Here is a 17,291-nt window from a genome sequence, read left to right as displayed (position 1 = left end):
GGCGATACTGATGTTGAATTTTTTAATGATGTCTCGCAAGTTCAAACAATTGCAGTACAAGCAGAAGTACAGGTATTGGATTTATTCCAATAATTTATTCGAAAGACTTTTTACACTAATAGATTGTAAGATCTAAAGATTATATCTTTTTTTGTAGGTTCAGAATGGGTTTTGCCAAACTGAGGAAGAATATTGCAGGCAATGTGTTCAATACAAAGAAAACACGAGGCAATTGAAGAGAACGATAGAAAGCAAGAATGCTATTATCGAACAACTTACTGAAGGTAAATTGTTTCATTACATTCAATTTGGTTTCTTCAAGAGCATATATTCTTGTGGTGTCTCCATGTCATTTAAATAGATACATGGCTGCAATTAAATTACTAAAATATGAGTATTGTAACACATGTGTATATCATGATTTCATAGAAAAAAAGAAACTATGTAAACTGGTTGGAACAGTAGTAAAATGTGTCAAGGTGGATAATCAGAATGAGGAAGACAAGCAGGATGGTAGTGATGATGATAACATGGATATGGATATTGACATTGGTAGTGAGATGGAAAATGAAGGTGAAGTTTGATTTCAATGCTAATAACTGAAATTATATACCACAAATTATATTAACATATAAATATGGTCGAAAGGTTCTGACAACTATGACATTGAAACAGATTCTTCCCAAAGTGAAGAGCTAGAACCTGAAGATGAAACAAACCTGTCAAAAAAGTATGATTGTGCTGTACATATGCATTATTTAGTCTTCCAGTGTTATCAACCATTTTATTTGTGTCTCTCGACAGACAAAATATAATATATACATGTATTGTTCTAACAATCAGGGTGAACAAAGAAGAAAGCAACCAAAGTTTATTGTCACCTTGCCACAGCTGTTGCTCCAGTTTAACGTATGTCCATCATGTGGTACTGATAAGCCAATAGTTAAAGTATCAAAAGTTGGTACTATGGCTGATATAAGCACGTCATGTGGCAACCTTAGTTGTAAAAATAGAGAACGCAACTGGAAGTGACAATCATTCCTGCCAGGTTCCAGTATTCCAATGGGAAACTTTCTCCTCTCATTTGCCATTTTATTGTCTGGAGCTTCTGCTAGCAAGGTACTTTGAGTATTCACACACATGGGTCTTCAAGGCATATCTTTGACTACATTCTTTAAACATCAAAGGGTAAGTTGGTTGTTTTGATTTTCCTGATTACCAAGGTTTGAAGTTGTGTTTTTTATATTCATTTGATATTTCTTTATCAGGAATTGCTTTTCCCAATGGTCAGGATCCATTGTAGGAAATACAAGCTGGCCATGTTGGAAACAATTAAGAAGCAGAAGAAAACAGTGGTCAGTGGAGATGGCAGACATGACAGCTTGGGCCATTCTGAAAAATATTGTGCTTACACAATATTTTGTTGCTCTGTGCCCATGATTCTCCATTTTGAACTAATTCAAGTATGCCTTATTGACCTACTTTGTATGACACATTGAGGGTGGCTATATTTACCCCACCTCCTACTTTGTATGACACATAGAGGGTGGCTATATTTACCCCACCTCCTACTTTGTATGACACATAGAAGGTGGCTATATTTACCCACCTCCTACTTTGTATGACACATTGAGGGTGGCTATATTTAACCCACCCCCTACTTTGTATGACACATTGAGGGTGGCTATATTTACTCCACCCCTACTTTGTATGACACATTGAGGGTGGCTATATTTACCCCACCCCTACTTTGTATGACACATTGAGGGTGGCTATATTTAACCCACCTCCTACTTTGTATGACACATTGAGGGTGGCTATATTTACTCCACCCCTACTATGACACATTGAGGGTGGCTATATTTACCCCACCTCCTACTTTGTATGACACATTGAGGGTGGCTATATTTACCCCACCCCCTACTTTGTATGACACATTGAGGGTGGCTATATTTACCCACCCCTACTTTGTATGACACATTGAGGGTGGCTATATTTACCCCACCCTCTACTTTGTATGACACATTGAGGGTGGCTATATTTACCCCACCCCCTACTTTGTATGACACATTGAGGGTGGCTATATTTACTCCACCCTCTACTTTGTATGACACATTGAGGGTGGCTATATTTCCTCCACCCCTACTTTGTATGACACATTGAGGGTGGCTATATTTACCCACCCCTACTTTGTATGACACATTGAGTGTGGCTATATTTACTCCACCCCTACTTTGTATGACACATTGAGGGTGGCTATATTTACCCCACCCCTACTTTGTATGACACATTGAGGGTGGCTATATTTACTCCACCCCTACTTTGTATGACACATTGAGGGTGGCTATATTTACCCCACCCCTACTTTGTATGACACATTGAGGGTGGCTATATTTACCCCACCCCTACTTTGTATGACACATTGAGGGTGGCTATATTTACCCCACCTTCTACTTCTTATGACACATTGAGGGTGGCTATATTTACCTCACCCCCTACTTTGTATGACACATTGAGGGTGGCTATATTTACCTCACCCCTACTTTGTATGACACATTGAGGGTGGCTATATTTACCCCACCCAATACTTTGTATGACACATTGAGGGTGGCTATATTTACCCCACCCTACTTTGTATGACACATTGAGGGTGGCTATATTTACCCCACCCCTACTTTGTATGACACATTGAGGGTGGCTATATTTACTCCACCCCTACTTTGTATGACACATTGAGGGTGGCTATATTTACCCCACCTTCTATGACACATTGAGGGTGGCTATATTTACCACCCCTACTTTGTATGACACATTGAGGGTGGCTATATTTACCCCACCCCTACTTTGTATGACACATTGAGGGTGGCTATATTTACCCCACCCCTACTTTGTATGACACATTGAGGGTGGCTATATTTACCCCACCCCTACTTTGTATGACACATTGAGGGTGGCTATATTTACCCAACCCCTTTGTATGACACATTAAGTGTGGCTATATTTACCTCACACCCTACTTTGTATGACACATTGAGGGTGGCTATATTTACCTCACCCCCTACTTTGTATGACACATTGAGGTGGCTATATTTACCTCTCCCCCTACTTTGTAAGACACATTGAGGGTGGCTATAATTACCTCACCCCTACTTTGGGTGACACATTGAAGTTGGCTATATTTACCCCACCCCCTACTTTTTATGACACATTGAGGGTGGCTATATTTACCCCACCCCCTACTTTGTATGACACATTGAGGGTGGCTATATTTCACCCCTACTTTGTATGACACATTGAGGGTGGCTATATTTTCACCCCTACTTTGTATGACACATTGAGGGTGGCTATATTTACCCCACCCCTACTTTGTATGACACATTGAGGGTGGCTATATTTACCCCCCTACTTTGTATGACACATTGAGGGTGGCTATATTTACCCCACCCTTACTTTGTATGACATATTGAGGGTGGCTATATTTACCCTACCCTACTTTGTATGACACATTGAGGGTGGCTATTTACTCCACCCCTACTTTGTATGACACATTGAGGGTGGCTATATTTACCCCACCCCTACTTTGTATGACACATTGAGGGTGGCTATATTTACCCACCCTACTTTGTATGACACATTGAGGGTGGCTATATTTACTCCACCCCTACTTTGTATGACACATTGAGGGTGGCTATATTTACCCCACCCCCTACTTTGTATGACACATTGAGGGTGGCTATATTTACCCCACCCCTACTTTTATGACACATTGAGTGTGGCTATATTTACTCCACCTCCTACTTTGTATGACACATTGAGGGTGGCTATATTTACCCCACCCCTACTTTGTATGACACATTGAGGGTGGCTATATTTACCCCACCTTCTACTTCTTATGACACATTGAGGGTGGCTATATTTACCTCACCCCCTACTTTGTATGACACATTGAGGGTGGCTATATTTACCCCACCCCTTACTTTGTATGGCACATTGAGGGTGGCTACATTTACCGCACCTCCTACTTTGTATGACACATTGAGGGTTGCTATATTTACCCCACCTCCTACTTTGTATGACACATTTAGGGTGGCTATATTTACCCCACCCTCTACTTTGTATGACACATTGAGGGTGGCTATATTTACCCCACCCTTTACTTTGTATGGCACATTGAGGGTGGCTATATTTACCTCCTCCCCTACTTTGTATGACACATTAAGGGTGACTATATTTACCCCACCCCTTACATTTTATGGTTAATGTATGATGGTGGGATTTTGTTTGAGAGGTTTTTGTAATGGGAAGTATGCCTTCTCATATTTTCAACCTATGTTTTTAGACACAAATTGTTTAGAGGCAATAGTCTCTGCTATATTTTGAAAGATGCTGTGTAAAGCTAGCTCAGGAAGGCAGGGATACCATTTTGTTGACTCTAACTTAGGACACATGTAAATATTTTTCTGTTTAAATTACAATTATTATTTTAGAGAAACAAGGTGGGAAGTAGTCCAGCCATGAAATACATCGATTTTCAAAAATGTATGGATTACATGCTAAACTGTAGACTCAATATTTCTACCATGGTGACAGACTGCCACAAATCAATACAGAAGTACATGTGTGAGAATCTGAATCAAATAACACATTATTTTGAACTATGGCACATTAAGAAAAGTTAGTACAGTTGTTGTATAAATATTTCTACCAAGGTGACAGACCACCACAAATCAATACAGAAGTACATGTGTGAGACTCTGAATCAAATAACACATTATTTTGAACTATGGCACATTAAGAAAAGTTAGTACAGTTGTTGTATAAATATTTCTACCATGTTGACAGAATGCCACAAATCAATACAGAAGTACATGCGTGAGAATCTGAATCAAATAACACATTATTTTGAACTATGGCACATTAAGAAAAGTTAGTACAGTTATTGTATAAATATTTCTACCATGGTGACAGACTGCCACAAATCAATACAGAAGTACATGCGTGAGACTCTGAATCAAATAACACATTATTTTGAACTATGGCACATTAAGAAAAGTTAGTACAGTTATTGTATAAATATTTCTACCATGGTGACAGACTGCCACAAATCAATACAGAAGTACATGCGTGAGAATCTGAATCAAATAACACGTTATTTTGACCTATGGCACATTAAGAAAAGTTAGTACAGTTATTGTATAAATATTTCTACCATGGTGACAGACTGCCACAAATCAATACAGAAGTACATGCGTGAGAATCTGAATCAAATAACACATTATTTTGACCTATGGTACATTAAGAAAAGTTAGTACAGTTATTGTATAAATATTTCTACCATGGTGACAGACTGCCACAAATCAATACAGAAGTACATGCGTGAGAATCTGAATCAAATAACACATTATTTTGACCTATGGTACATTAAGAAAAGTTAGTACAGTTATTGTATAAATATTTCTACCATGGTGACAGACTGCCACAAATCAATACAGAAGTACATGCGTGAGACTCTGAATCAAATAACACATTATTTTGACCTATGGCACATTAAGAAAAGTTAGTACAGTTATTGTATAAATATTTCTACCATGGTGACAGACTGCCACAAATCAATACAGAAGTACATGCGTGAGAATCTGAATCAAATAACACATTATTTTGACCTATGGTACATTAAGAAAAGTTAGTACAGTTATTGTATAAATATTTCTACCATGGTGACAGACTGCCACAAATCAATACAGAAGTACATGCGTGAGACTCTGAATCAAATAACACATTATTTTGACCTATGGCACATTAAGAAAAGTTAGTACAGTTATTGTATAAATATTTCTACCATGGTGACAGACTGCCACAAATCAATACAGAAGTACATGCGTGAGACTCTGAATCAAATAACACATTATTTTAACCTATGGCACATTAAGAAAAGTTAGTACAGTTATTGTATAAATATTTCTACCATGGTGACAGACTGCCACAAATCAATACAGAAGTACATGCGTGAGACTCTGAATCAAATAACACATTATTTTGACCTATGGCACATTAAGAAAAGTTAGTACAGTTATTGTATAAATATTTCTACCATGGTGACAGACTGCCACAAATCAATACAGAAGTACATGCGTGAGAATCTGAATCAAATAACACATTATTTTGACCTATGGTACATTAAGAAAAGTTAGTACAGTTATTGTATAAATATTTCTACCATGGTGACAGACTGCCACAAATCAATACAGAAGTACATGCGTGAGACTCTGAATCAAATAACACATTATTTTGACCTATGGCACATTAAGAAAAGTTAGTACAGTTATTGTATAAATATTTCTACCATGGTGACAGACTGCCACAAATCAATACAGAAGTACATGCGTGAGACTCTGAATCAAATAACACATTATTTTGAACTATGGTACATTAAGAAAAGTTAGTACAGTTATTGTATAAATATTTCTACCATGGTGACAGACTGCCACAAATCAATACAGAAGTACATGCGTGAGACTCTGAATCAAATAACACATTATTTTGAACTATGGTACATTAAGAAAAGTTAGTACAGTTATTGTATAAATATTTCTACCATGGTGACAGACTGCCACAAATCAATACAGAAGTACATGCGTGAGACTCTGAATCATATAACACATTATTTTGAACTATGGCACATTAAGAAAAGTTAGTACAGTTATTGTATAAATATTTCTACCATGGTGACAGACTGCCACAAATCAATACAGAAGTACATGCGTGAGACTCTGAATCAAATAACACATTATTTTGACCTATGGCACATTAAGAAAAGTTAGTACAGTTATTGTATAAATATTTCTACCATGGTGACAGACTGCCACAAATCAATACAGAAGTACATGTGTGAGACTCTGAATCAAATAACACATTATTTTGAACTATGGCACATTAAGAAAAGTTAGTACAGTTATTGTATAAATATTTCTACCATGGTGACAGACTGCCACAAATCAATACAGAAGTACATGCGTGAGAATCTGAATCAAATAACACGTTATTTTGACCTATGACACATTAAGAAAAGTTAGTACAGTTATTGTATAAATATTTCTACCATGGTGACAGACTGCCACAAATCAATACAGAAGTACATGCGTGAGAATCTGAATCAAATAACACATTATTTTGACCTATGACACATTAAGAAAAGTTAGTACAGTTATTGTATAAATATTTCTACCATGGTGACAGACTGCCACAAATCAATACAGAAGTACATGCGTGAGAATCTGAATCAAATAACACATTATTTTACCTATGACACATTAAGAAAAGTTAGTACAGTTATTGTATAAATATTTCTACCATGGTGACAGACTGCCACAAATCAATACAGAAGTACATGCGTGAGAATCTGAATCAAATAACACATTATTTTTACCTATGACACATTAAGAAAAGTTAGTACAGTTATTGTATAAATATTTCTACCATGGTGACAGACTGCCACAAATCAATACAGAAGTACATGCGTGAGAATCTGAATCAAATAACACATTATTTTTACCTATGACACATTAAGAAAAGTTAGTACAGTTATTGTATAAATATTTCTACCATGGTGACAGACTGCCACAAATCAATACAGAAGTACATGCGTGAGAATCTGAATCAAATAACACATTATTTTTACCTATGACACATTAAGAAAAGTTAGTACAGTTATTGTATAAATATTTCTACCATGGTGACAGACTGCCACAAATCAATACAGAAGTACATGCGTGAGAATCTGAATCAAATAACACATTATTTTTACCTATGACACATTAAGAAAAGTTAGTACAGTTATTGTATAAATATTTCTACCATGGTGACAGACTGCCACAAATCAATACAGAAGTACATGCGTGAGAATCTGAATCAAATAACACATTATTTTTACCTATGACACATTAAGAAAAGTTAGTACAGTTATTGTATAAATATTTCTACCATGGTGACAGACTGCCACAAATCAATACAGAAGTACATGCGTGAGAATCTGAATCAAATAACACATTATTTTGACCTATGACACATTAAGAAAAGTTAGTACAGTTATTGTATAAATATTTCTACCATGGTGACAGACTGCCACAAATCAATACAGAAGTACATGCGTGAGAATCTGAATCAAATAACACATTATTTTGACCTATGGTACATTAAGAAAAGTTAGTACAGTTATTGTATAAATATTTCTACCATGGTGACAGACTGCCACAAATCAATACAGAAGTACATGCGTGAGAATCTGAATCAAATAAAACATTATTTTTACCTATGACACATTAAGAAAAGTTAGTACAGTTATTGTATAAATATTTCTACCATGGTGACAGACTGCCACAAATCAATACAGAAGTACATGCGTGAGAATCTGAATCAAATAACACATTATTTTTACCTATGACACATTAAGAAAAGTTAGTACAGTTATTGTTAAATATTTCTACCATGGTGACAGACTGCCACAAATCAATACAGAAGTACATGCGTGAGAATCTGAATCAAATAACACATTATTTTGACCTATGACACATTAAGAAAAGTTAGTACAGTTATTGTATAAATATTTCTACCATGGTGACAGACTGCCACAAATCAATACAGAAGTACATGCGTGAGACTCTGAATCAAATAACACATTATTTTGACCTATGGCACATTAAGAAAAGTTAGTACAGTTATTGTATAAATATTTCTACCATGGTGACAGACTGCCACAAATCAATACAGAAGTACATGCGTAAGAATCTGAATCAAATAACACATTATTTTTACCTATGGTAGATTAAGAAAAGTTAGTACAGTTATTGTATAAATATTTCTACCATGGTGACAGACTGCTACAAATCAATACAGAAGTACATGCGTGAGAATCTGAATCAAATAACACATTATTTTGACCTATGGTACATTAAGAAAAGTTAGTACAGTTATTGTATAAATATTTCTACCATGGTGACAGACTGCTACAAATCAATACAGAAGTACATGCGTGAGAATCTGAATCAAATAACACATTATTTTGACCTATGGTACATTAAGAAAAGTTAGTACAGTTATTGTATAAAAGATGCAGGTTGTGTTCTGTTTTGAATATGTAAAATTAAATTTGTTACTTCATTGTAGAAATTGTAAAAGTATTGACAAAGCTGTGCAAGGAAAAAGGAAATGAAGTCCTTTCACAATGGATTCGTCCTTTTGAGAATCACTTTCTATGGAGTGCAACATCAACTTTCTCAGGGGAGGGTACATTAATTTGGGCAAAATTTGTGTCTTTACTAAGCCATGTTATAAACAAACATGATGAACTGGATGAACCACTTTTCAGCAAGTGTGCTTACGGTGACATTGAACCAAGAGAATGGTTGAAGAAAGGTATACTTGCTCACTATACAAGTGTGCTTACGGTGACATTGAACCAAGAGAATGGTTGAAGAAAGGTATACTTGCTCACTATACAAGTGTGCTCACGGTGACATTGAACCAAGAGAATGGTTGAAGAAAGGTATACTTGCTCACTGTACAAGTGTGCTTACGGTGACATTGAACCAAGAGAATGGTTGAAGAAAGGTATACTTGCTCACTATACAAGTGTGCTCACGGTGACATTGAACCAAGAGAATGGTTGAAGAAAGGTATACTTGCTCACTGTACAAGTGTGCTTACGGTGACATTGAACCAAGAGAATGGTTGAAGAAAGGTATACTTGCTCACTGTACAAGTGTGCTTACGGTGACATTGAACCAAGAGAATGGTTGAAGAAAGGTATACTTGCTCACTGTACAAGTGTGCTTACGGTGACATTGAACCAAGAGAATGGTTGAAGAAAGGTATACTTGCTCACTGTACAAGTGTGCTTACGGTGACATTGAACCAAGAGAATGGTTGAAGAAAGGTATACTTGCTCACTATACAAGTGTGCTCACGGTGACATTGAACCAAGAGAATGGTTGAAGAAAGGTATACTTGCTCACTATAGTTTCAAAGTTGTTCCTATTGTCAACACGGAATTGCATTGAGTGCACCCTTTTTTTTTCTTAAGGTAATAGCTATTTAATTATTTCTCACAGATTCTAATTTGTATGAAAAGTTGTTTGCAACTCTTACAAATAAGAGGGTGGCTAAGTTTAGCAGCTAACCCAAAGTCATCCTTTGAGGTCTCTTCACCTTTCCTCAATTTTTTATTCTTTTCATTTGATAAATGCTTTCATATTTGCTCAATCTGCAGAGGTCCTGGTCCAAAATGTCCCGAAGATCAAGAAAAATTAAGAAAAAAAAATTAGGTGAAAATATTCCATAGTTTTGACGCGGGAAATTTTCATAGAGCTGTATCAATTTTTGCTTCGGACGGTTCTAAACGAAAATTCACTTGCCTTTCATTTATTACGAAAGAAACCAGTCTATATATCTCTTTATTACTTACTAATTAAAGTTTTATTTCGTCAGGGTCATTCTCAAGTTTGTGAGCATGCGCTCATCAGCTGCGTACATAAACAGTGTAACATTCAGTTACCTCGCTCTCTTCTTGATGAACATTTGAATAATGAATGTGAATATCGAAATGTGAAATGTGAATATTGTGGTAAAGATGTCCCGTATGCTTCACTGAAGGTACGAGGAATATTCGTTCACTGATCAAAGTAACATTGAGTTAACTACAAAGAAACATTCACCACAGAATATTTCTAAAAAACATTTTTACCATGAGAACCGGGAAAATAATTGAACCTTTTCACCTCACATTATGATGCATAAACATCTGTCTCCAACGCTATTTTATACATCAGTTGGAACTTTCCTTTGTTGATCATTCGACGCAAATCTATGCTCAAAAATGTTGCTTTTATTTTCTTTTAACATATAGAAGCACGAAGAAATAATGTGTGAAAATTATCGAGTGGTTTGTAAGTATTGTATTCAAATGATACCAAGGAAAGATATTGAGCATCATGAAAGTACGACTTGTGATGAAGTGCCGACGAAATGTGAATTTCAAACCATTGGATGCAACTATGATAAAGTAAGAATGTTTCGACTGATTTATAATTTCATGTCAGCAGTAGTAGATGCGTAGTAGCTCCCATCGACAATCTTGCATTTGTTCTTTGCTTAAAAATTTTACGTCAAAATTCTTGAGATGATAGTATGGTATAGAAATGCTTAAAAGTTTTAAAATTTGAAACAAACAATGTTAAAAACGTTGACTTTGTAGTTAAATGCAGCTGCATCAGGTTTACATGAAGTACACATTTATATATTCACCCATTTACAAATTTCTAAATTCAGAACATATGATTATTAAGATACTTGATAATTTACCCAAGCTAAGGAGCCAGAGCTTTCCCGATAAGCAAGTTGCAGTAAATATAATTCAATCTGCCGTATTAACTTATTTTGTACTCTTTATTCTACATGTATATGGAGACTGGGGGGGTCAGGAAAAGCTGAGACGTGCCAAAAAAAGAAATTTCTTGTTTACTTTTTCTATAGATAAAATATAATTTGAGAAACAAGATTTATTAATGATACATAATGTCTTATTCATACATAAAGATTGAAATGAAATAACCAGTAAATAGCATCAAATATTTTGTTAAAAGAATGTGCTGGCAGTATCTTTTTCTCACTTCACAGACTTTAAAACGAAAGGAGATCAGACAACATATGAATGACACTCCAATTAATCACGTGAGCCTCTTGTTACGATATGTTATGGCATTTGTTATACAGCTTGATAACTTCGTACTACGTCCAGAGTTTACCACTCCATTGCGAAGACTTGTTGAGCAAGTCACTGCTGTTCGTGCATATTACTTTACAAAATTTGTGATGTTAGATGGCAAAATTTCAGGTCTGGAAAGAAAAATTGAGTGTCTCCAGGTCGTGGTTGTAGCAATAGTTATAACACCCAGTTATCACCAAAGGTTTCCTTGTTGCGTGAAAGAATTGCAACACTTGAGCGACAAGCGAGAGACGATTCTTCCACTATACAACGGTTTCGTGAGCGCTTAGATCAAAAAGACGAATCAATAGTGAGAAACATGGTGAACATTACGAACCTCGAAGCACAAAGTGAAGAGCGCGCACTGGGATCAAATCATACACAGCTATAAAGGTACGTTACTTTGGAGAATAGACAACATCAATCGAAAGCGACAGGACGCCATTAATGGTGTTAAGAATGCTTGGTACAGTCCACCATTTTACAGTTCTCAATATGGTTACAAGATGTGTGCTAAGATCTATATGAATGGTGATAGTCGGGGAAATGGAACTCATTTATCTTTGTTCTTTGTTCTCATAAAAGGTAAAGCTATTTTTAACAGTTTCTACTTAAGCTGCCTCAAAAATCGGAAGTGGATTTTTGTAAGTATAAAATAGGCTGTCCAAGAATGTTTGGTAGCATGCAGATGATGGCAAAAATTGCGTTAAAATTAAGATCATGTAATTTGATTGCTCTAGAGGCATGGTATCTAAGAGTACAGAATACGTCACGTTACTCGCTGTGCTTTTAGGAATAGATAGGATTCGAAGTTAGATGCCTACTTGGAACAAGTTGTCAAATAATGTAGAACATGGCATGAAGAGTATAAAGCAAAGATTTTATTTTCAATTCACCGAAAAAGCAGACTAAAGCTTACAATTGTTTGTGAGATGCGATACTTTTTAGTTTTTTTGATCATTTACGAAAATAAAAGACGATAGAAGGGAAAGGTACGCCTTGAGATTTATTAAGACTTATATCATATTATTATAAAAATTTATATTGTGTATGATATTATTTCTAGGTGATTACGATGCTCTACAAACATGGCCATTTCAAAAGAAGATCACAATGATGTTAATTGCTCAAGGAAATGGTGATCACATGATTGATGCTTTTCATTCAGAACCTCGAAGTTCCTTATTTCAGCGACCAGTATCTGATTTGAACCATTTGGATTGCCAGTTCTAATTTCGTCGATAAAGAGTTTAAGCAATCTTCCGTTCATTAAAGAGAATACAATGTTTATTAAGTTAATAATTGAAAGAACAAAAAATCTAAATACACTCGCTCCTGCTAGAACCTTAGACACCGAAAATATCTCAATTCTTTATCAATCTTATGTATCCTGCCACATATATCTTTTTACGCATGCGATTACCATAGTTGCAGCCAGTCAATTGCTTTTGTAACGAATAGGAATGATGAAATGTCTAACGGCAGCCAGTAATCTAATTAATTATACAGCAGCCAGTTGCACACGAAGTGGACCTACTGTATATTCCTATACCGTGACATAGACGTCATTAATGTCTTATAATACCGTTTGTTGAAGAAGATCCTGACTCACTCTTCATCTTCAATCGTTATTTAGATGTGTTTATGTAACAAAACTCACAAGGATAAAAAATTGATGTTACAATAAGACATGAACTATGATCACCATTTTTAATCTGATATGTATGTGGTCGCGTTGTTTATATTAAATCTTCCATCCGTTTGTTGAGTATGTGACATGTAAAGAACTAGAGCAAGCATAATTTTGTTCACACGGTCGTTTTACTTCTAAAACGGAAATAGATTTAGAAAAATTAAGCGATACTTTAGAACTACATTACCGACATAACAAATTAGCTAAAGCAGCATCTCGATAAAGTATGACTAAACATGCATGAGAAATCATATCTAAATTCATATACCAACTTTCTAACTGTTGACAATAAGCTGCATGGTAAAGGAAAGCAAAGCCTGTTCAAAGGTATGGGAGTGGTGAAATAACATAATTGTCAATGGAAAAAACTGTGAAAATTTATGTAAAGAGGAGAGCATGTCCAACCATGCAACACCTCCCTTTTTTGCCGACGCCACATTTGACTAATCGCTGTGTGTCTAAGAAAATGTTGTTAATCGTATTGACCGAACCATTCATTTTAAAAGTAAGAACATTTGTAAATTAAGCAAATTTTGAACACAGGAAGAATGTATTTACGCAGAGAAAAAACGCAACCGAATCTATTTTTGTGAAATGTTGATTCATGCAACACAGAGTGCTTTTATAATTAAACTTTTAAATATAATTGTTTAACAGTTTTAAGATTTACTTTCATTGCATCCTTTACTGTTGTATCTACAGTGGCTTTATTGATCATAAGTAATTATAATTGCGTGTAGTTGATGTTTGAAATGTATTCATGATTTACAAAGTTTTATTTAATAACAAAGATTTTTTATAATATGAACTGACTTATGCAAGAATATACATGTATGGAAATTTTTATTAATGAAGGGAAAAATCCATTCACAGTTTCGAAAATTGTGCCTTAAACATTGGCATTCAAATCCTGTCTAAGATAGGTGATTCTCTATTCCTGAAATAAAACTTGTGAAACTTTATAAGATTTAGCAGTAGTCCTTTTAAATTTGACTAATCTCAATGTTATTATGTTCTCTGCATGAGGTTTTATTTATGTATTTTTATTTCAATAACAATTATTTTAGTTAGTGATGTATACTTAGTTATATAACTAGAATGTTCTACATAGACGTCATTAATGTGTTTTAATACTGTTTGTTGAAAGAGATCCTGACTCACTCTTCATCTTCGTTCGTTATTCAAATGTGTTTATGTAACAAAACTCATCAGGATAAAAGATTGATGTTACAATAAGGTATGAACTTTCATCACCATTTTCATCTGATGTATGTGGTCGCGTTGTTTATATTAAATCTCTCATCCGTTTGTTGAGTATATGACATGTAAAGAACTAAAGCAAGCATAATTTTGTTCACACGGTCGTCTTATTTCTAAAACGGAAGTGTATTTGGAAAATTAAGTGATATTTCAGAACTACATTACCGACATAACAAATTAGCTAAAGCAGCATCTCGATAAAGTATGACTAAACATGAATGAGAAATCATATCTAAATTTATATACCAACTTTCTAAGTATTGACAATAAGCTGCATGGTAAAGGAAAGCAAAACCTGTTCAAAGATATGGGAGAGTTGAAATAGCATACTTGTCTATGAAAAAATGGGAATCTGTGAAAATTTATGTAGGGAGGGGTACGTGTCCAATCATGCATCACCTCCCTTATTCCTGACGCCACTTTTGACTAATCTCTGTGTGTCTAGCAAAATGTTGATAGTTGTATACAACAAATCATTTCTTTTAAAAGTAAAAAAATTTCAAAAATATGCAAATGTTAAACACAGGAAAAATGTATTTATACAGAGAAAGACGCAACCGAATCTATTTTTGTAAAATGTTGATTCATGCAACACAGTGTGCTTTTATAATTAAACTTTTAATTATAATTGTTTAACAGTTTTAAGATTTACTTTCATTGCATCCTTTAGTGTTGTATCTACAGTGTCTTTATTGATCATAAGTAATTATAATTGCGTGTAGTTGATGTTTGAAATGTATTCATGATTTACAAAGTTTTATTTAATAACAAAGATTTTTTTTAATATGAACTGACATATGCAAGGATATACATGTATGGAATTTTTTATTAATGAAGGGAAAATTCCATTCACAGTTTCGAAATTCGTGCCTTAAACATTGGCATTCAAATCCTGTCTAAGATAGGTGATTCTCTATTCCTGAAATAAAACTTGTCAAACTTTATAAGATATAGCAGCAGTCCTTTTAAATTTGACTAATCTCAATGTTATTATGTTCTCTGCATGAGGTTCTTATTTACGTATTTTTATTTCAATAACAATTGTTTTTAGTTAGTGATGTATACTTAGTTATATAACTAGAATGTTCTACATAGACGTCATTAATGTGTTTTAATACTGTTTGTTGAAGGAAATCCTGACTCACTCTTCATCTTCGTTCGCTATTTAAAAGTGTTTATTTGAAAAAACTCACAAAGATAAAAGATTGATATTACAATAAGGTATGAATTATCATAACCATTTTTAAACTGATATGTATTTGGTCGCGTTCTTTATATTAAACCTCTCATCTTTGTAAGTTATGCAACTTGTAAAGAACTAAAGGAAGCATAATTTTGTTCACACGGTCGTCTTACTTCTAAAACGGGAGTAAATTTAGAAAATTAAGATATTTAGAACTACATTACCGACATAACAAATTAGCTAAAGCATCTCGATAAAGTATGACTAAACATGCATGAGAAATCATATCTAATTTATATACCAACTTTCTAACTATTGACAATAAGTGCATGGTAAAGGAAAGCAAAACCTGTTCAAAGGTATGGGAGAGGTGAAATAACATACTTGTCTATGGAAAAACTGTGAAAATTTATGTAGAGAGGAGAGCATGTCTAATGCATCACCTCCTTTTTGCCGACGCCACTTTTGAGTAATCGCTGTGTGTCTAACAAAGTGTTGTTAATTGTATTGAGCAAACCATTCATTTTAAAAGTATGAAAATTTGTAAAATAAGCAAATGTTGAACACACGAAAAATGTATTTACACAGAATCTATTTTTGTGAAGTGTTGATTGATGCAACACAGAGCTTTTAAAATTATACTTTTGATATGTTTGTTTAACAGTTTTAAGGTTTACTTTCATTGCATCCTTTACTGTTGTATCTACAGTGTCTTTATTGATCATAAGTAATTATAATTGCGTGCAGTTGATGTTTGAAATGTATTCATGATTTACAAGGTTTATTTAATAACAAAGATTTTTTATAATATGAACTGATTATGCAAGAATATACATGTATGGAATTTTTGATTAATAAAGGAAAATTCCATTCACAGTTTCGAAATTCGTGCCTTAAACATTGGCATTCAAATCCTGTCTAAGATAGGTGATTCTCTATTCCTGAAATAAAACTTGTGAAATTTTATAAGATATAGCAGCAGTCCTTTTAAATTTGACTAATCTCAATGTTATTATGTTCTCTGCATGAGGTTCTTATTTACGTATTTTTATTTCAATAACAATTGTTTTTAGTTAGTGATGTATACTTAGTTATATAACTAGAATGTTCTACATAGACGTCATTAATGTGTTTTAATACTGTTTGTTGAAGGAAATCCTAACTCACTCTTCATCTTCGTTCGCTATTTAAAAGTGTTTATGTGACAAAACTCACAAGGATAAAAGATTGATGTTACAATAAGGTATCAACTCTCATCACCATTTTTAAACTGATATGTATGTGGTCGCGTTATTTATATTGAATCTCTCATCCGTTGTTGAGTATGTGACATGTAAAGAACTAAAGAAGCATAATTTTGTCCACACGGTCGTTTACTTAAAATGGAAGTAATTTTA

The 17,291-nt window shown here is 34.4% G+C and overlaps 2 protein-coding genes across 2 annotated transcripts in view; both read left to right on the top strand.

Moving 5' to 3' along the window:
• The window catches only part of LOC124451253, a 103,461-nt gene that overhangs the window by 29,477 nt on the left and 56,693 nt on the right, over positions 1-17,291 (top strand). The window lies entirely within an intron of this gene.
• LOC124451543 (TNF receptor-associated factor 2-like) lies at positions 12,230-13,082 on the top strand. The gene is made up of 2 exons (XM_047002205.1): positions 12,230-12,343; positions 12,825-13,082. Exons 1-2 carry the CDS (start codon positions 12,265-12,267, stop codon positions 12,989-12,991), a joined length of 246 nt encoding a protein of 81 aa, XP_046858161.1. The 5' UTR covers positions 12,230-12,264; the 3' UTR covers positions 12,992-13,082.

The sequence above is a fragment of the Xenia sp. Carnegie-2017 genome, unplaced genomic scaffold (assembly GCF_021976095.1).
Source record: "Xenia sp. Carnegie-2017 unplaced genomic scaffold, XeniaSp_v1 HiC_scaffold_24, whole genome shotgun sequence".
Classification (NCBI taxonomy): domain Eukaryota; kingdom Metazoa; phylum Cnidaria; class Anthozoa; order Malacalcyonacea; family Xeniidae; genus Xenia; species Xenia sp. Carnegie-2017.
The sequence above is the reverse complement of the archived record's forward strand: the minus strand, read 5'-3'. Positions and strand labels throughout refer to the sequence as shown.

Coding starts and splice junctions, on each gene's coding strand:
- LOC124451543 (XM_047002205.1), top strand. CDS start 12,265: ATGTGTGCTAAGATCTATATGAATGGTGATAGTCGGGGAAATGGAACT. Junction 12,344..12,824: donor GTTCTTTGTTCTCATAAAAG/GTAAAGCTATTT, acceptor TATTATTTCTAG/GTGATTACGATGCTCTACAA.